At 41.3% G+C, this 21543-nt stretch overlaps 1 protein-coding gene across 5 annotated transcripts in view; it reads left to right on the top strand.

Moving 5' to 3' along the window:
* jmjd1cb (jumonji domain containing 1Cb) overlaps positions 1-21543 on the top strand; it is a 445070-nt gene that overhangs the window by 301308 nt on the left and 122219 nt on the right. For all 5 annotated transcript variants that reach the window (XM_070876841.1, XM_070876842.1, XM_070876843.1 and 2 more), the window contains one exon: positions 8470-8583. In XM_070876841.1, the coding sequence (XP_070732942.1) occupies positions 8470-8583 (114 nt within the window). The remainder of the gene's footprint in view (positions 1-8469; positions 8584-21543) is intronic.

Consider the following 21543-nt stretch of genomic DNA (forward strand, 5'->3'; position numbering starts at 1 on the left):
TATTATAAAGCTGAAAAGTGAGAACAGGATAGACCTTGGCTGTGAAGCTGTCTACAGTTAAACAGCTTGCTGCAGTGACTTTCTAGTCTTGCACTTCAAGAATTGCCTCTTGAACAAGGTTACTAGCACCATTGAAACTACCCAAACAAGAGTGTCTTCAGGAAAGATAGGGAGAAAGCAGACAAAAAAAGCTGTCGGTGAGTAACAAGATTAGATAACTTCGAGGTACAAACTAGGTGTAGATGGCATTCTTTATCTTGATGTAATGCTGTGATGGTAGGTCGTGGGGAAATTGTGGTATAATGGCAGAAAATGTTTGGATTGAATTGAAGAGGAGTGTTGTAGCACTTTTGAATGCAGTCCTACCCTCCTTGAGAGCATGAAAAGGAGGAAGAAGTGCAACATACATGACTTAATGGCATGGAAATTCCAACGTCCTAGGCCAGTACAAAGTTTCTACGGACCTGGGAAGGCATCGGAAAAGCCGGTTTTCAGCGCGCAATGCGCACGCACTGAAAACCGGCTTTCCCGATCTGTCAAGCTGTAGCCAGATCAGGAGCGAGGATGGCAGATTGGGGGCGAGGACATTTGTATGGGCAAGTTTGGGCTATTTACCCATATCTTGCCCAGCAAATGTCCTCACAAATCTTGCGCCTGAAAAAGCAGGCGCATAGCCTATTTTTACAGGCACAAGTGTTTTAAAACACAAAAACAATTGTAAAATAAAATTATAAATGCATAGTTTATTGTTTAAAAACCCTCCCCACTATGGTAACCATAACACTTTTTTTAAATCGGAAAATCTTTTGTTTTTATAAGACATAATAACTTTAATTTCAATTCATTTAAAATGTGTGGTCTGTTTTTTTATTTTATATTATTTTGTGTGATTGCTTTTGTTCCCATTAATAGCACTGAGAACTCGTAGATACGCACGTCTCAGTGCTATGAATGGGAACCTGTGAAATGCCTACCTGATTGGCTGAGCAGTCACACATGACTACATCTTCTGCGTCGGAACACTCTGGGTGAGAGGGCGCTTCGCAGCGCGGGAGGAGAAGGCCTCCCCATCGGAAACCAGGGCGCCTCCTAGACCACAAGGTAAATTCGTAAAAAATCTCGAGCGAGGAGGCAATTGCCCGCGGGAAAGACCCTCAGAGGGATTTCTGCCCAATAATAATCTTCTTTGTTTTAAGCATAATGTTCTCATAATGTGTTTTTCTCCTTCTGGTTTTGTTTCCATATTGTGCTGCACTAACACTATTAAAGATTGAGCTTTTAAATGAATAAAAATTCTGAAACCGATGACTAGCAGTAAAACCTAAAGGGAAGGGCCATGGACATTGCACAGTGTAGTTTCAGTTGCTATGGGTTTTTCCACTCGTACGGAATTATCATGCCCCTGAAAGGTCATGCTCAATGTCATTTTACAGATTACAAAATAATATCTATTTGGCATTAAAGGTTCTTTGAATTTGTTTATAAAATGCTCGTTACTGATAAAAGTTCATCTCACTAAATATATATTGTCATCAACATGAAAAAGCATGTTGTGTTTACTGAGCAAGTTATTACAACCTCTTTCCGTCAAGGCACCAGCATGCAAACGAGCAATGCTTCAAGAATTGATAAAATGACCATTCAGTTATTAACTCTGCTATACATTTTTTTTTAAGTATCAACACTTCCATCATTATTTGGAACAGAAAGTAGTTCACACTACACTTAATTTTACACTGCTGCTGATGGCATCTTTGGCGTTGACAGCAATATTAAATGGGTGGTGCTGTTGCTTGAGGAAGAAGTGAACACATCTGAAGAAGTGCGGTTCCCTGGAACTTTGGAGGTAGCAGAGCAATGTAAACACAGCCTCTTGGCAGCTGCCAACATATTTTCTGCCTGTGGGCCAACTGGGTTCTCCAATTTAAGAGGTTGTTGCAGAAAGATGGTTTAAATTGTTTTAAATTGAAACTGCTAAGAGCACTCAACACGGATTGGCCTTTAACAGGCCATGTTCAACATCTTCGATCCAATGTGAAAAGCTATGTATGTTGGTCATGGAAGTTTTCTCTGTGCTGGACAAATGACCAATGAGTAGTAGTAATACAGAAGAGCTCCATTTGATTGTGCATGGAATAGTAAGAAACCTTAATCTCTTAATTGCTCTGATTTTTGTAACTGAAATGATTGGGACTTTGCATATTCTTTTTAAATCTATTTCAGCGTGATGCTGGCTTTATTTATTTTAGCTATACATTTGCTTTTTGTGTATAGTTACATAGGTCCTATAAATAGAGAGCTGATTACTGACCTAGATATTTTGTTGCCCTTGGCCATAATAAGTATATATGCACTTCTTTAATCAACTTGCTCAATGAAAGATGCAGAAGCACTGCCAGTGCTGCCAGTCACCTGAACGGGAATGGGTATCCTTTCTGTTCCTGGATGAGTGAGTTGTGTTGCTGTGCTTTCATATATGCATATCTTTTGAAAACTTTTAAGTAAGAGAACATTCTCCTCAACATTACAGTGTGCGGCTTTTTTTAAGGTGATTGATTTTTTTTTAAAGCGGGCAGAAAGATGATCTTTCACACATTTCATATTCTATCTGGCTGTTTGGATGCATTGCACAATGTATTCTGCTGCAACGGAGGAGCAATTTCTTTTCAAGCCAAGTCTAATTGATACGAGACTGTGTTTACGTAATTATTTGTTGAGGGAAGTGTACTGATTGGAAAGTGCTTGTCAGTTTTGGGTTTCAGGTCAGAAGCACCCAGCATTAAATGACTGGCTTGCTCTTTTTAAACGATTGTTTTGCATCTGTAGCAAAGTGTGACAAACAAAATGTACATAAGGTGCAATATTTTTAGCAGATCTGCAGCATTTTGCATGCTGAGTCAGAGACTGCAGTGATTTATAACAACAGGGATGCTTTAACATTGTGATGGGAGAATGTTAGTAAGTATAACAGTTGCAGGAAGTGCATCGAATTTGAAGGTACTTAATAAATTGAAAAAAGTCGTCAGACTATGAAAGATTGAGGATAAATATTTAAACAAATAAGTACAGTAGGAGAAATGCTAATGGGAGGTTGAGCAGCAGAAATAGAGATGCAGGGAGCACAGTGTGGGGTGGGGGTGGGACAATGGAGAAAAGGGGCGAGTGGGAACCTTTAGGGAGAAATGAGGCAAAGCAGAGCGAGGATATGATAAACTTTTGAAGAATTTAACACATTCTTAAAATATGGAGAAGGCTTTGAAGATTTTTTGCAGGGGAAGCAATTGAAATGAAATTAAGGCATGTTAAATGTGGGCCAGCAGCACTTCAGGCACAGTGGGGAGAGCAACTTCAGTGGTGGCTGTGGTTTCCAGTGTGAGAGGAATTGAAAAATAAAATTTGATGCAGATCAAGGGAAAAATAAATACATGTAAACATTGCTGCACAACTTGCCTAACTCGGTACGACAGACAGTAAAAGTGAGAGGTTTCAGTTTGTAAGGGATGCGGTCTGCTTACGGAAACTGTCATCAGGCTGTTGAAAAAGAAACTGTTGGAACAAGCCTGAATCTTAATGCCCATGTACTACCATTTCATTGAACAGTTTGTAAAAGCTCCAATGCTCTACGCTGTAATGCTGCCAATTCTAAATTATTATTCTGAGGAAAGTTTCATGACATGTTAAGTACTTAAAAAAAAACACTTGGGATGATAGAAGCATTCCCCTGCTCAAATATAGCAGCTAGCAGTACTCTTCCTGCGCCTACCTCATTGTTTTAAATGCCATAATGCTAGAACTTGTTAGCGACTCTGAATAATAGAGTTCTACGTACTGTGATTTGTAGTTTATTTTTAAACTTGTGCAACGAACTGGTAAAACAATGCTACTTTCAAGTAATAGTGGACTGTACTTCCATTGAATATTTTACTTTATTGCCACTTTATTTTACAGAAGTAATTCAGCTGAAGCAGTTTTGTAATATGCTGAAGCTTCCGTTCCTATGAAATCCTTCTCGTGTATGTTGCAGTGCAAATTCCACAGTACCAATAGTGACAGAGAAACTTGTGCACGCAGAAGTTTGTATGTCGGCTATTATTTGAAAGTCGCAAATTTCCATTTTAATTTTCCTTCTGTGTTTGCAGACAGTTCAGAGGCTAGTAAGCAAATGCTCATAGCCATGCTGTGAGCAAATGGCGGCAACATTGCTAGCTCTGGAGGAACATATGAATCACTTGTTCAGGTGATTTGCTGTTCTCTGGAGGCATTTAGTCTCTGAAGTTTGGGCTGCATTGATATTTGTTCTACAGTGTAAAGGATGTATTTGTGACCTTATCAAAGATGATGCCATCCAACAGATTGAGCACTTTGATTCACCTCATTGTAATTATTTTGTCAAAAGACAAGAATATTTCCTGTTGTGTCTGAATGTTGGAAGTTCCAACAAAAGGATGTAGTATAACCTTAAAAAAAGGAGAGATGTTTTGTTCTGGAGTAAATTGTCTTCCATCTATCTCACAGGGTGTTTTCAGCTCTGTTGTTATTTAAGTTCAAGTTACAAAGGATCACACAAATCTTTATTTTTAACCTTAGAGTCGATTTTTTTGGTTGAGCCAAAATTTTAAGAATTGTTTTAATGGAGTCTAGAGCTTGTCCTTAAAGTGGATGTGGTGTATTTGGATTTACAGAAGGCATTCGACAAGGTGACATACAAGAAGTTATTAAATAAAATTACGGCTCATGGGATTGGTGGTAATATATCAGCATGGATTGAGGATTGGTTAATGAACAGAAAACAGTAGGAATAAGCATGTCATTTTCAGATTAGCAGACTGTAACTAGAGGGTTACCGCAAGGATCGGTGCTTGGGCCTCAGCTATTCACAATCTACATCAATGATTTGGATGAGGGTACCAAATGTATAATATCCAAGTTTGCTGATAATATAAAGCTAGATGGGAATGTAAGTTGTGAGGAGGATGCAAAGACAGGCTAAGTGAGTGGGCAAGAACATGGCAACTGGAATATAATGTGGAAAAATGTGAAGTTATCCACTTTGGTAGAAAACATAGAAAAACAGAGTATTTTTTAAATGGTGAGAGATTGGGAAATGTTGGTGTTCAGATGGACCTGAGTGTCCTTGTACATGAATCACAAAGGTAACATACAGGTACAGCAAACAATTAAGAAAGCAAATTGTATGTTGGCCTTTGTGACAAGAGGATTGGAGTGCAAGAGTAAAAACATAAGAACATAAGAATTAGGAACAGGAGTAGGCCATCTAGCCCCTCGAGCCTGCTCCGTCATTCAACAAGATCATGGCTGATCTGGTCGTGGACTCAGCTCCACTTACCCGCCCTCTCCCCGTAACCCTTAATTCCCTTATTGCTTAAAAATCTATCTATCTTTGACTGGAAAACATTCAATGAGCCAGCCTCAACTGCTTCCTTGGGCAGAGAATTCCACAGATTCACAACCCTCTGGGAGAAGAAATTCTTTCTCAACTCGGTTTTAAATTGGCTCCTCCGTATTTTGAGGCTGTGCCCCCTAGTTCTAGTCTCCCCCACCAATGGAAACAACCTCTCTGCCATATCTTGTCTATCCCTTTCATGATTTTAAATGTTTCTATAAGATCACCCCTCATCCTTCTGAACTCCAACGAGTAAAGACCCAGTCTACTCAATCTATCATCATAAGGTAACCCCCTCATCTCCGGAATCAGCCTAGTGAATCGTCTCTGTACCCCTTCCAAAGCTAGTATATCCTTCCTTAAGTAAGGTGACCAAAACTGCACGCAGTACTCCAGTTGCGGCCTTACCAATACCTTATACAGTTGCAGCAACACCTCCCTGCTTTTGTACTCCATCCCTTTCGCAATGAAGGCCAACATTCCATTTGCCTTTCTGATTACCTGCTGCACCTGCAAACTAACCTTTTGGGATTCATGCACAAGGACCCCCAGGTCCCTCTGCACCACAGCATGTTGTAATTTCTCCCCATTCAAATAATATTCCCTTTTACTGTTTTTTTTCCCAAGGTGGATGACCTCACACTTTCCGACATTGTATTCCATCTGCCAAACCTTAGCCCATTCGCTTAACCTATCTAAATCTCCTTGCAGCCTCTCTGAGTCCTCTACACAACCCGCTTTCCCACTAATCTTAGTGTCATCTGCAAATTTTGTTGCACTACAATCTGTCCCCTCTTCCAGGTCATCTATGTATATTGTAAACAGTTGTGGTCCCAGTACCGATCCCTGTGGCACACCACTAACCACTGATTTCCAACCGGAAAAGGACCCATTTATCCCGACTCTGCTTTCTGTTCGCCAGCCAATTCTCTATGCATGCTAATACATTTCCTCTGACTCCGCGTACCTTTATCTTCTGCAGTAACCTTTTGTGTGGCACCTTATCGAATGCCTTTTGGAAATCTAAATACACCACATCCATCGGTACACCTCTATCCACCATGCTCGTTATATCCTCAAAGAATTCCAGTAAGTTAGCTAAACATGATTTCCCTTTCATGAATCCATGCTGCGTCTGCTTGATTGCACTATTCCTATCCAGATGTCCCGCTATTTCTTCCTTAATGATAGTTTCAAGCATTTTCCCCACTACAGATGTTAAACTAACCGGCCTATAGTTACCTGCCTTTTGCCTGCCCGCTTTTTTAAACAGAGGCGTTACATTAGCTGCTCTCCAATCCGCTGGTACCTCCCCAGAGTCCAGAGAATTTTGGTAGATTATAAAAAATGCATCTGCTATAACTTCCACCATCTCTTTTAATACCCTGGGATGCATTTCATCAGAACCAGGGGACTTGTCTAACTTCAGTCCCATTAGTCTGTCCAGCACTACCTCCCTAGTGATAGTGATCATCTCAAGGTCCTCCCTTCCCAAATTCCTATGACCAGCAATTTTTGGCATGGTTTTTGTGTCTTCCACTGTGAAGACGGAAGCAAAATAATTGTTTAAGGTCTCAGCCATTTCCACATTTTCCATTATTAAATCCCCCTTTTCATCTTCGAAGGGACCAATATTTACTTACAAAACGTAATTATATAGGGCTCTGGTGAGACCGCACCTGGAGTATTGTGCACCGTTTTGGTCTTCTTACCTAAGGAAGGATATACTTGCCATATAGGGAGTGCAACGCATGCTCAGCAGACTGATTCGAGATTGAATAGACTAGACTTATATTATCTAGAGTTTAGAAAAATAAGAGATGATCTCATTGAAACATACTAAATTCTTACAGGGCTTGACAGGGTAGATGCAAGGAGGATGTTTCCCCTTGGCTAATGAGTCGAGAACCAGGGGTCACAGTCTCAGAATAAAGGGTCGGCCATTTAGGACGGAGACGAGGAGAAATTTCTTCACTGAGGCTGGTGAATCTTTGGAATTCTCTACCTCAGAGGGCTGTGGTGGCTCAGTCGTTGAGTATATTCGTTAGATTTTTTGAATATTAAGGGAATATAGGGATAGTGCAGGAAAGTGGAGTTGAGGGAGAACCATCAGCCTTGATCTTATTGAATGGCACAGCAGGCTCGAGGGGCTGAATTGCCTACTTTCCTGTTCGTATATTCAAATTTTGTGAGATGGACATTTTAAAGTTGATGTGTTTGTCAATGTGTTGAACATCCTCGGTGTTGTCGTTTTTCTGATCCTGTGTAAAAAGTGCAAAAATCATTAATATAGGAAAATAAAATGTGTGGAACAGGGAAGTATACTTTAAAAAGAAATGAAACACTAGTCTTCACCTCCCCCCTCCCTTTTCTCTGCTTGTTCCTCCTTTTCCAAAGTCAGTAAACTCATAATGGGGTAAGGAACCAATGGCCCTTTGGCACATCTCCAAAAGCACTATGCACTGTGCCATCCTGACTTCTGAACTGAGGGTGAGACCTATCCAGATCCTGTTTATGCTTGTTTTGTTGCAGTTGCTTCTTAATCTTCTGACTGTGTACTACTTTGTATTAATATTTTACGGGCGGCAGTAATTTGAGAGATTCGTGTTTTCTTTGTGTTACAGTTGTACTGCACCAGAATGGACTTTTATTTCCATATCTTATGTTTGGCACCACCATTTGTGCTTATTTTTGTTTTTGTCAATTTATTTTGTAAGCTTTGTTTTAAGGATATATCCCCTAGATTGGATATATATCCCAGTTAAAAAGCAAAAATGTTTACAGTTGATCTTTTATCACTAATTTAAAATTGTACTTTGACTTTTTGCAGAATACAATTGAATACATTAGAAGTAAATTAATTCAAAGTATGTATGTTGATGCATGCTCTGATGTTGAGCCAACTTTATATCAGCAGATTTTGAGATACCTCTGTGCATTTGTTGGCTTTTTGCATTGTATTTTACTCAAGATGGCAGGATCTCTGACAAAAATGTTATTTTAATTGCTCTGCATTCAATCAATCAAGCTACAACTAAGTTATTGCCTTGTTTTTCTTTGTTTAGACATTCAAGTCTGTAGTGGGAAAGACTGTGCTTCATTTATTAATTGCAATAGAGTTCTTTGTGGATAAACAACTGAATTTTATACCTGGGGATAATGCCTTCCAGCTCTACCAGGTAGGACAACAATTATTGTGACCAAAATTTTTATAATGTTGAAAAATATTATGTCGAACCGTGAAATATTTCAACTTTCTTTGTGGAATATAAGAAGCACTTTATAAATTTAAATTGAGTTAGAAGAATTACTCCCCAAAATTACCTTGTAACACACATAATCCATGATATCTTATTGTAGTATCCATGATTGTGCAAGTCAAAGAGCTCATCGATGCACCCGTTGTTGCCGCCTTTTCTCCAACTGCCTAATCCCCCTCTTCCCCTAAACCAGCATGTCCACTGGGAGCTAACATCACCAACTTCCTTCCCATCCATCGGTGTCTGTTTGAACTCTGCCAGCGGACCAACAATCACCACCCCTCTGCATTTCTCTCCAGAATATCCATTTACAAGCGAACAAGGCCCTTGCTATCCATGAATTTATTGTTGGTGATTGTATTGATGAAACACTGAGTGAAACTTATCTCACGGATAGCAATATCTTGGTCCTTACTGATGGCTCCCCGCCCCGCTATCCTTTTCAACTACTTGTTGCCAAAACTGCAGTGGTGACGACAGTCATATCACCAAGTCACACATGGTCTTTACTCCTACTTTCTTCCTCAAACATCTCGCCATGTTCTACATTTCTTAAATCTCCTTTTAAATCCTTCTTGTCAACTGTAACCCCTCCCCCGATTTCTTCCTGCAAAATATTCACTCAGCCTCTAAGAGACCTTTCTAATTTGGTGATTTCAATCTCCATCTCAGCTTTGCTTTCCCGCTCATTTCTGACTTCCCTATTTTCCTTAAATCTTTCCCGCTATATAAACTTTCATACCCATATTCATGGCCACCTCCTTGACAATGGCATCTCCCTTGGCTGCTCTCCCACCATGGCCTTGATCATTCACAAGGTCATGCAACCACTTCCTTGTATCCACCACCACCCATATCTCTCTGTCCCCTTTCTAACGACACTTTCTTTTGTGTCCACCCATGGAAAAAAAGCTATTCCCACATTACTTATAACTGCACTCTCATGCTGCCAACTGCCTAGCCTTTTGCCCTCCATTTGCCACAATGCCTCTGCAGCTGTTGATTTTCTCAATCATTCCCTTCCCATGTTAGATTGCCTTTAACCCCAGCAAAATCTTTATTCTCTCCCATCCCCAGTATGGGCCACTTGGCTCCCTCAAATCGTAAGTTTCACAGACTTGAGAGAGTCTGATGCATAGCTGGTTTAGCCATTCATCTGCAGATCTGGTTGACCATATCAAGCTCTACTGCTGGTAGCTTCATTCTCCTCTGTCAAATCCACCTGCTATTCTAGAATCATCCTGGAATGCAAAGATAACCATGAGCTTCTTTTCTCTATGACCAACCATCTCCTTAAACCGTTCTCCCTGACCCTTCCACCTTCGCCTCCCAACAAGTGCTAAGAGCTCATGGGCTTCTTTGTCACGAAGATTGGGATCATCCATTAAGGTGCCTTTGCTCTTTCCCTGTTTCCCCTTTCCCACCAAACCAAACATCATGTCTGCACCCCATCCTAGCCTTGAACCTACCTTCATTTTCTATCTGCGCCCATTCCCTCTCCAAGCTTATTTCATCTTTGAGAAACCCTCCTGCTCCCTTGACCCATTGCCTATTAAACCACTGCCCATACAACTTCAGTTCCCGGCCCTCATACAAGCCGATATGTTAAATGGTTCTCTCTCTTCAGAGACTGTCCCATTCCCTTTCAAAACTGCCATCATCAGATACCTTCTCAAGAAACCCCATAACTGACTTCTCTGTCCTTGCAAATCACTGCCCCATCTCCAATCTCCCTTTCTTCTCAAGTCCTTGAACATGTTGTATTCTATATCTTTACCCATCTCTCCTACAACTCTCTGAAATCAGGTTTCTGTTCCTCCCACATTCACGCACACTCTGCTTTTCATTGTGCGTTTGTTGGCATAATGGCAAGGAGAGGTTAAAGTCCACATGCTTCGACCATGCAAATAAGTATTGAGATTGTATTCCCAATGACTGTGTCTATTACTCATTTTTTATTTTCTAATCAGAAATAATGACTAACATATTGAACAACACTGGTTTAGAATCGGACTCTAAAGCTTAAAATTAATAGTGTAAGAATTTGCATACTCATTATTATATATATTATATAATCTAATATATTGTTTGGAATGATGAGAGTACTCTAATGGAAAAGGCTAAAATTGGACTTGCATTACAATTCAAAAAGAATGTATTAAGGTGATCTATTTGTTTCCGTAAGTTATAATTCTGAAGCTCGAATGTGATCCTTTCCAAAACACTGTTAAAGGAGGAATCAGTGCTAGTTAAGACAGCAAATCTCCTTCACTTGGCCCTTCTTTATTATCCTGAATTGCATTCATCTGTAATGTGCCTGTCAGATGTATGTGCAGTCCCATCAATTATGCCTGGTGAAGGCCCATCATAGGGGATCTGATTATTTGTGATAAATAAGTAACCATAGATCTTATTGGTCCATCCCATAAGCGGGGATCCATCATATGACAGACCTGGACAGGCTCCGAGCACAGTGAACTGTCTCAGCCTTGGGCTCTCACTCCCGAGCTTTCGGTCTACCATTATGCCTCTTGATGGCCCTGGATGTGCCCTCTCTTAACCTTAGGCTGCTGATTTTCTTTTTTTTTTAGCCTCTGATGACTTGATGCTTTTTATTTAAATGTTACCATCTTTTACAAAAAAAAATGTTTTTTAACTTTCCACCAAGGTCTATTCAAGGGAAGGGAGTGAAGAAGTCAACAGAATTGTCATGCGAGTATAGCAGGAAAAGGAAGCATGCGATCAGGGAGGAGGAGTATTATAACCGGGAAGAGGGGTAAAAGTGAAGTGAAGTGAGAAGAAAGAAAAGGCAAATGTAGATTACAAAAGGAGAGGAGAGAAGTACATAATCAGTGAGGGAGTAGGGTAGAATGAAAAAGAAGGGTAAAAATTTTGTCTTGAAGGAAGAGAAAAAGAATTTCAAATTTTTAAAATAAACTGGATGAAGGTTTCATGTGTATGCTTGATGGGACGTGAGTGACTGCAGCTGGTGGGTGCACAGACAGAATTTGCATTTCAGATGAGCCAGCGCAGTTGTATCACTGGCAGGAATATGGCAGAATCACTCCTACAGCAGGGATGAATCACCATGGCAACAAGGCTAGGCCTGGAGACTAGAAACGTTTGTTAGTGGCATGCCTGTGAGCAAGCACAGCCATGCAGTGTGTCCATATCACAAAACAATACATATGTCGCAACTATCCATGGTTCAGTCTGAACCTGTGGTATCTTGCCCTCCTGGCAAGTTTTAATCTCGTGTAGTGTTCAAGGTGTACCTTCTCTGTAAAAGAGAACAGTGTTCATTTTCCATGGTTCAAAGCTGGGGCCGCAGCCTGTGTTCTGGCGTTTCTCTGTCTGCTTTGTCAGTTCTGTATGTAAACAGTTAAAGTGATATTCAGCATGTAAGCTGTAACCTTCAGAAAATAAATGTATAGTTAATGTGAAGAATACAGCCTATTGCTGCATTAACTTTAGAAAACAATTTCTCATTTAAGGTATGCACTAAAATTGTTTAAACAAGTCAAATTCTTTATTGTTTACATTTCTAAGAGGAATTGAGTCTTGTGGCATGTGGTAGGAAGATTCTATGTGTGGGTTGCACAGGAGGTTGTTGAATTTTGTAATTACTTAACACTGAGCCAATATTGCTGAAAGTCTGCCAAAAAGGAAAAAGATCTGAAGGACAGAACAAGCAGCAAGGTTTCCTAACAATAAGCGCTAAAATCTGCTTAGTAAGTTCCTTCAAGAACTCTTTACATATGTGATTACTGCGCAAAGTATGAATTGTATGCTGAGATTATTTTGAATGTTTGCTGTTGTTATTCTTCACTGTTTCATTGATTTTAGGTCAATTTTAGACAGAGGTGCTGCATCTATCTATTCTGTTATGTCTTGTGCATTTAGCCGTTGACTTCATTTTGTGGTTATAAAACACAGTAACTTGTGAACCTCCGATTAATAAGTTAACCTTTTAGATTGTAACTCATGACCAAAAATAAGCCCATCCTACCGTTTGTTCAGTGAACATTTTTGATCCAACTCTTCAGAATTAATTATCAATTTTTCTTTAATATACATTCCATCTGCTTTGCTGTAAAATATATAATTGACTAGATTTTTAAATGTTGTCGATGTCTGAGCTACATAACTCACACCAAGGTGACCACAATTGAGTAATGGAATTATTCAGGGCATTGTCTGGGTCTAGTTCTGTCCAAATGCTGATGGAGGGATTTTGGAAAAGAAAGAACAAAGTTGTATTTCTTCAGTACCTTATCAGAGCCTCAAGATTTCCAAAGCACCAGGCTATTCTTCAGATATTGATCTGCAGTACCTTGTACATTCATCTCAGTAGGCAAGTGTGGGTCTTGGTTTAACATGTGATCCAAAAGAGAGAAGAAAGAAAGACTTGCATTTATATAGCGCTTTTCACGACCACCGGACGTCTCAAAGCGCTTTACAGCTGATTAAGTATTTTTGGAGTGCAGTCACTGTTGTAATGTGGGAAACACGGCAGCCAATTTGCACACAGGCAAGCTCCCACAAACAGCAATGTGATAATGACCAGATAATCTGTTTTTGTTATGTTGATTGAGAGATAATTATTGGCCAGGACACTGGGGATAACTCCCCTGCTCTTCTTAAAAATAATGCCGTGGGATCTTTTATGTCCACCTGAGAGAGCAGACAGGGCCTCGGTTTAACGTCTCATCCGAGAGACAGCACCTTTGACAGTGCAGCATTCCCTCAGCACTGCACTGGAGTGTCGGCCTAGATTTTTTGTGCTCAAATCCCTTGAGTGGGCTTTGAACCCACAACCTTCTGACTCACAGGTGAGTGTGCTACCCACTGAACCACAACTGATGAGGGATATCCCTGGAATAAACTTGCAACGCAACGCTCGCTCAATACTGTACTGACGTGTACAAGTCTTGCAGTGGGGCTTGAACCTACAGCCTTCAGGGCTGAGAGCCCAGCCGATATTATCTGACATAGTGTAATTCAAAAATGTATTAGTATATTGCTTACTGTCAAGAAAATGAGTTGGGATATTTATAACAAAGGTAGAATTTTTAAAAATTAAAACAAAATCTATCCACTGTTTCAGTTGCTGCACTGAGAATAAAATAAATACAATGGCAAGTTTACAACCATCATTTGACTACGAACCTTATCTTAAAAGCCCTAATATTAGCCTAAGCCTGCTGTGTGCAAAATGCAGTTACGGTTTTTGCTGCATTTTCAAAACCCCAGGACTTCCTGTGATAACTCATCTGTGTCAGTTTCATCAGAAGGAATGAAGGTTATCAAAAGTTTATATAACAGTATTCTGTTACTAAGTAAAATGTGTGCGCAAAAGTAGAATTCTCCAGCATTCTTTTTCATGGTAGAATTGTAACGTGGGGAAAGACCACGCACACTATTCCATTAAGACATTTTTACACCAATAATGTAATACACTTAACCTTTCTCTCTCTCTCTTGATACAAAAACTGCTGTGTCATGCTGTGAGGACCCCAGTTTACTTTTTCTCTTGGACTGGAAACCATTCCCCCTCTCGCATCTCATTTTGTCTGTTTTGCAAGGCTTTTGGATTTAAGTAGTGCTCCAAAAATAGCAATGTTTTCACCAGTTGCAGACATAGCTGTTGCTTATGTTGTCAAAGGACAGTGTGGACCTGGAAAATCTGGGTGCCCAGAGCTGAAAAGTAGCCCGTCTTAAATCTCCTGCTCTGGAAAAGAGCTGGTGATCTGGTCTCAGCAGGTCGATCAGTATCTACAAGGATGGATTAGAATTTCAATTGAAGACTCCTCATTCGAACTCAGCTGTCTGACTGAAATGTTATTTTTTTCTCTCAATATACTGATTCATCTTCTGTGTATTTCCAGCATAATATACAGATTGGATAGGGCAGTTGAAGTGGTTCTGCATTCGACTAGCAACCTACCATGGCAAGTTTTTTTACTGCGTTCAATAAATCTAGTAATTTATGAGCTAACAGGAAAAATCATTATTAAAGCCGTAAAATGCAACTGGTTTGCTAACGTCCTTCAGAAATGTTACCTGCGTTGCATGCAACGCCAGTTTCTCAACATATGGTTGCCTCTTAATGCACTCTGAAGTGGCATGACAATCATTCAGTGGTAAAATAGTTTTTACAGAACCGAATCATGAGAAATATTGGACAGACCTATCAGCAATGATCCAATAATTGGATCAGGGCAAGACTTGAACATCCCATCCCAGTTGATCCTACAGAGACTTGCTCTCTTAATATCAGGAAACTGGTGTCCAAAATTAGGAAAATTGTCTCTTAGACGAGTCGCAAAACTCTGAAAATTATAACCATCAACCAACATCCCAGACTGTACCATCAACATCCTTGGGTATGTTCTGTCCCATGCACAGGATATAAGCACCAGATATGGGGCCACAGTGGTGAGCTTGGCCCTGGGAATCCTCAACATTGACACACGGTCACATGAAGTCTCATGACTTTAGGTCAAACAAGGCAAAGGAAATCTGCTATTTACCAAGGAAACACAGTAAAACTCTGATTAACTGGGTTCAAGAGAAAAACCCTCCAGTGGCTGGAGCCATACCTGTCGGTGAAAGATGACCATGGTTGTCAGGGCTGTCATTGTAGTTCCAGGGCATCTCTGCAGGAGTTCCTCAGGGCAGCATGCTTCGCCCAACCATTTTCAGTTGCTTAATCAGTGGCCTTTCCTCCATTATAAGGTCAGGAATGGAGCTGTACTCTCTTGAATCTGCAATATTCATCTCCATTCAGCATCGTTTTCCTGATGTCTTTTTGCGATAGTACGCAAGTTGCTATTTGTAGGACAAAACTTCTACTCGCCTGCTGCTTTTCCCTTAATGCTAATGTAGGCCAGTATTGTCAGCTAATTAGTACAGGAAAGTAAAATGTATTGCCTGAAATATAAACCGTAGAGAATAGAAACCAATTTAGTCTGGGTTACTTCTGTGGGTAGAATGATGTTTTCATTAAGCTGCAAGCCACTTTACTGCAATCAGAGTACTTAAATCCAAGAACATATTGCATGTAGATAATGGAGAATTCAGAAAGGACATACTTGCCATAGAGTGAGTGCAGCGAAGGTTCACCAGACCGATTCCTAGGATGGCAGGGCTGTCTGAGGAGAGATTGAGTCAACTAGGCAAGTTTGCAGATGACACTAAACTGAGTGGCGATGTGAGCTGTGAGGGGGACGTTAAGAGACTGCAGGGTGACTTGGACAGGTTAGGTGAGTGGGCAAATGCATGGCAGATGCAGTAACATGTGGATAAATGTGAGTTTATCCACTTTGGGGGGGCAAAAACACGAAGACAGAATATTATCTGAATGGCGGCAGATTAGGAAAAGGGGAGGTGCAACGAGACCTGGGTGTCATGGTACATCAGTCATTGAAGGTTGGCATGCAGGTACAGCAGGCGGTTAAGAAAGCAAATGGCATGTTGGCCTTCATTGCGAGGGGATTTGAGTACAGGGGCAGGGAGGTGTTGCTACAGTTGTACAGGGCCTTGGTGAGGCCACACCTGGAGTATTGTGTACAGTTTTGGTCTCCTAACTTGAGGAAGGACATACTTGCTGTTGAGGGAGTGCAGCGAAGATTCACCAGACTGATTCCCGGGATGGTGGGACTGACCTATCAAGAAAGACTGAATCAACTGGGCTTGTATTCACTGGAGTTCAGAAGAGTGAGAGGGGACCTCATAGAAACGTTTAAAATTCTGACGGGTTTGGACAGGTTGGATGCAGGAAGAATGTTCCCAATGTTGGGGAAGTCCAGAACCAGGGGTCACAGTCTAAGGATAAGGGGTAAGCCATTTAGGACCGAGATAAGGAGAAACTTCTTCACCCAGAGAGTGGTGAACCTGTGGAATTCTCTACCACAGGAAGTAGTTGAGGCCAATTCACTAAATATATTCAAAAGGGAGTTAGATGAAGTCCTTACTACTCGGGGGATCAAGGGGTATGGCGTGAAAGCAGGAAGTGGGTACTGAAGTTTCATGTTCAGCCATGAACTCGTTGAATGGCGGTGCAGGCTAGAAGGGCTGAATGGCCTGCTCCTGCACCTATTTTCTATGTTTCTATTTCTATGACCCAACCAGGCAATCAAAACTAGTTCAGGAGATCACACTGGCCGTATGCTGTGGTCTGCTCTGGCTTTTATCCCCGCTCTCGGGCCTCGGTATGTTCCCGCTCAGGTACGCCGCCGGTCGGCAGAAAAATCACGGTATTATAGCAGTAACTTGAACTGGGTTCGGATTGGCAGTTAAATATACCTGGGTGTAAAATGTTAAGGAAAGATAAGACAGGAAAAAAAATAGATGAGGCAGTGGTATTAGAATGTAAACATTTAAATAGAGAAATGATGTGAACAGAATCTCTTTGGATTAAGTTGAGGAATAGCAAGAAAATGGTTACATTAGTGGCATTATATTGTAGATCACTGAACAGTGGAGAAGAAATTGAGGATGAAATTTGTAGACTAATTAGAGAGCCGCCTATTAACGATAGAGTAATAAATGTAGGAGATTTTAATTATCCAAAAATAGAATGGGATAGGGAAAATATTTGTGGTGATGAAATGAAGATATTTTGCAGCCCGTGTAGGAATGTTTTTTTAGTCAATATGCTGCTTTATATTGATTTTTTTTCATTTGGGTCCCCATACCTTTTACAGAGAGAAAGACGGACAAGTGATGATGGAAAGCGAGATAGAAACAAGTGAAGGAGGAGAATTACATTTTTTTTTGCTCTTTCATCAGTGTCATTCGTTAGAGGGGTGTGAGAAGCTGAGACTTTCTTGATAGAGTTAATTGTAAAAAGTTTTGAACACTACTGAATTTGATTTTGCTTGGAATTATTGATGACACGTGGCACTGAGGAGCTGCAAGTACACGTGGGCTTGAAACATTTTTTAAATATATAATTTTGCTCCAGAACTTAAGGATGGTTTGGCAACAAAGTAAGGAATAGGCACACCCAAGTTGTATTTGGGTTTTAATATTTGTTTTAGCTCGTCTGGATGTTGCAGCAGACGTTAATTAGTGTGATCCTTAGAATTGCTGCATTATAATGTCCACACTGATCGAATATTGTTTATTGTGTTTATTAAGTGATAGTATTGTTCATGGAATCCCTGCTGAGGCACTGAAGTATGGCGGAGAGGCACTACTGGCACGAATACATGACCTCATCTCTCTCATCTGGAGGGAGGAGAGTATGCTGGGAGATCTCAGAGATGCAGTGATCGTGACTATCTGATTGCGGCAACTACAGAGGAATCTCCCTGTTATCAGCTAATGGGAAAGTCGTCATTTGAGTCCTCCTCAACCGTCTTCTTCCTGTGGCTGAAGAGCTCTTCCCGGAGTCGCAGTGCGGATTTCGTCCCCTACGGGGCACAACGGACATGATTTTTGCAGTGCGACAGCTGCAGGAAAAATGCAGGGAACAGCACCAGCCCTTACACATGGCCTCCTTCGATCTTACAAAGGCCTTTGACACTGTCAACCGTGAGGGTCAATGGAGCGCCCTCCTCCGTTTCGGATGCCCCCAAAAGTTCATCACCATCCTCCGCCTGCTCCACGACGACATGCAGACCGTGATCCTTATCAACGGATCCATCACAGACCCAATCCACTTTCGGACCGGGGTCAAACAGGACTGCGTCATTGCCCCAACCCTCTTCTCAATCTTCCTCGCTGCCATGTTCCACCTCACAGTCAACAAGCTCCCCGCTAGAGTGGACCTAAACTACAGAACTAGTGGGAAGCTGTTCAACCTTTGCCATCTCCAGGACAGGTCCAAGACCACCCCAACCTCTGTTGTCGAGCTACAGTACGCCGACGACGCCTGCGTCTGCGCATGTACAGAGGCTGATCTCCAGGACGTAGTCGACGTCTTACTGAGGCGTCCGAAAGCATGGGCCTTACGCTAAACATCAGCAAGGCAAAGGTCCTCCACCAGCCTGTCCTTACCGCACAGCACTGCCCCCCAGTCATCAAGATCCACGGCGCGGCCCTGGACACCGTGGACCACTTCCCATATCTCGGGAGCCTCCTATCAACAAGAGCAGGCATTATCGACGAGATCCAACACCGTCTCCAGTGTGCCAGTCCAGCCTTCGGCCGCCTGAGGAAAAGAGTGTTCGAAGACCAGGCCCTTGAAACTGCCACGAAGCTCATGGTCTACAGGGCTGTCGTAATACCCGCCCTCCTGTATGGCTCAGAGACATGGACCATGTACAGTAGACACCTCAAGTCGCTGGAGAAATACCATCAACGATGTCTCCGCAAGATCCTTCAAATCCCTTGGGAGGACAGACGCACCAACTTTAGCATCCTTGACCAGGCCAACATCCCCAGCATCGAAGCACTGACCACACTTGATCAGCTCCACTGGGCAGGCTACATAATTCGCATGCCAGACACGAGATTCCCAAAGCAAGCGCTCTACTCTGGCTCGTTTGCCGTGAAGGAGTTCAAAGATGGGCAGCGGAAACGTTGGAAGGACACCCTCAAAACCTCCCTGATAAAGTGCAACATCCCCACTGACACCTGGAGACCCTGGCCAAAGACTGCCCTAAGTGCAGGAAGCGCATCCGGGAGGGCGCTGAGCACCTCGAGTCTTATCACCGAAAACGTGCAGAAATCAAGCACAGGCAGCGGAAAGAGCGTGCAGCAAACCAGTCCTACCCACCCCTTCCCTCAACGACTATCTGCCCCACCTGTGACAGAGACTGCGGTTCTCATATTAGACTGTACAGCCACCTAAGAACTCATGTTAAGAGTGGAAGCAAGTCTTCCTCGATTCCAAGGGACTGCCCATGATGATGATGATCATGGTGCTTTTGAAGTGATTTTACTCGAAAGTATAAATTATGAAATCTCAACATTCTATTAGTGTTTGTGAGTGCTGTAGATTTGACAATATTCTTCTAAAAAAGATAGACAGTGTAACTTGACACACTGTTAGGTTCCTGAAACAGAAGCTGAATTTGTTTGTTGCACTGAGCTACCAAGGGGATCAGGAAACCTCATAAGACCAGATTACATTTAAAATTAGCCTATTTGGCAGGAAGTTTGAATTTTAATTGTAATCTTGAGAAGAAATTGACAAAATTTGGTATAATATGCAGAAATGAAACTATGATATTTTTGTGAACTTCTGATGTATGGAATTTGAGTACATTTTAAAATGTTATTTAATGTAAGCATTTAGTGGTGCCAAGTAGAACCTACAGGATAAGTTCACCAATCCCATGCTCCCAGCGGGGAGCTGTGCAGTTTGAAGATGGGGCTACAACATTGAAGCCCTGTTTCTGCCAACCCCTTAACATACGAGTGCTGCTCCCCACTGGGAATGTGGGATTGGTGAATTTAACCCCTCAAACTTTTAAGTACTTTACCAGTTGATCAGGTTGAAAAATTTGAATTCCAAAACTATTTGTATTTAATCTAATTCAAGTTGTCAGCCCGAACAGTGAGAAGCATTAAGTTTAAGATGATAGTTTTATTTTTTGGTAACTGGTTTATTTGATAGATTGATTTTCTCAGTTACCAGAGCCTTGTTCTAAGATTGGAGATGTGACCATGGTAAACACTTATCCTAAGGTACAGTAATTATTTGCAATTGTATGCCCTATTCAGTTGTGAATTCTTTTATACTTTAGTGCCGTTCATAGAATATAAAATATTTCAGTCTGTCTTGAGTTAAATGATGACATGGCATTGCAAAATGTTCTGGATCTGTGCTAATGTACACTGCACAGTATTCTCCCCATTATTTGGATTGTGTTTTTGACTTGTATAGAAGGCTTTGAGGTAGCTTCAGCAACCTTTCAGGAAGTAAGCTGTTTCTGTATATGATTAGAGGAAGGAATGAGCCATCTTGATTAGCTAAATGTTGTACAGCTTTACCAAGTACAGTTTTCTCCCTCGTCCTTCAAACATGATATTGGAGTACTGTTTCGCAGGTGTCACCTGCCTCTGATTCTTTGTCTAGGTGGTCATTCTTCATTGTGAGGAAATGTTCATGAGCTATAAGGTAAATGAGGGTGAATCACAGCAAAATCTCATTCTGTTCTTGCATTCAAGTTTTAGTGTTGTCTCCACATTGCTTAGAGTGTAAAAGTGCAATCCCACATTTTGTTATGTACATGGTTAAGCCTCCAAAAGGTATTAGTCTCACTGGATTAATGTTTTGCACCAGTCTAATGCAAGTGATTTTGGGAGACTTTCATCTATTAGCCTACTCTGGACATTTGTATGGCTGAAATCCAAACATAATTGTAAACTCAGTTTTCCATTAAAAAGAGTCAGCAGTTGCAGTGCATTGGCAAACCTACGAGCTGCTGTGTACTTAATATGGACTGATACGTCATGGATTTGTGTCTGCAAGTTCTCAAATAACTTGTATGAGATGGCTTCTGCAATTATAGAAAATGTACTTATAGCTCTAGGGCCAAGATGTGGACCAATTGAGCAGATGGCTTAAGGAATGTTCAGTGGATTTTAGTGTAAATGCATGCATTGTTTTCCATGAACTGGTCCTGTAATATAAACAGGTCATTTGGTAATTTATTCCTCCCCCCACCCTGGGATACCAACCCCAACAACAGCAGAACAAGAATTTGGTATAATCTGCAAGATAAACCTCTGCCAATTTTTTGCAATTGCTTATTGAGTTCCGGCCACACAAATGAAATGTTGGCTTTCCAGTGTTGTGTGTTTGACTGTTAATCAGTTCACATCCTTACCAAATTTACAATGGGAATGACTCGTCAACCACAAAAGCTTGGAAGTTAATGAGAACTATAGCTTAATGAATGCTTCAGCATCACAGTGCATTTA

The sequence above is a fragment of the Pristiophorus japonicus genome, chromosome 3, assembly GCF_044704955.1.
Source record: "Pristiophorus japonicus isolate sPriJap1 chromosome 3, sPriJap1.hap1, whole genome shotgun sequence".
NCBI lineage: Eukaryota > Metazoa > Chordata > Chondrichthyes > Pristiophoridae > Pristiophorus > Pristiophorus japonicus.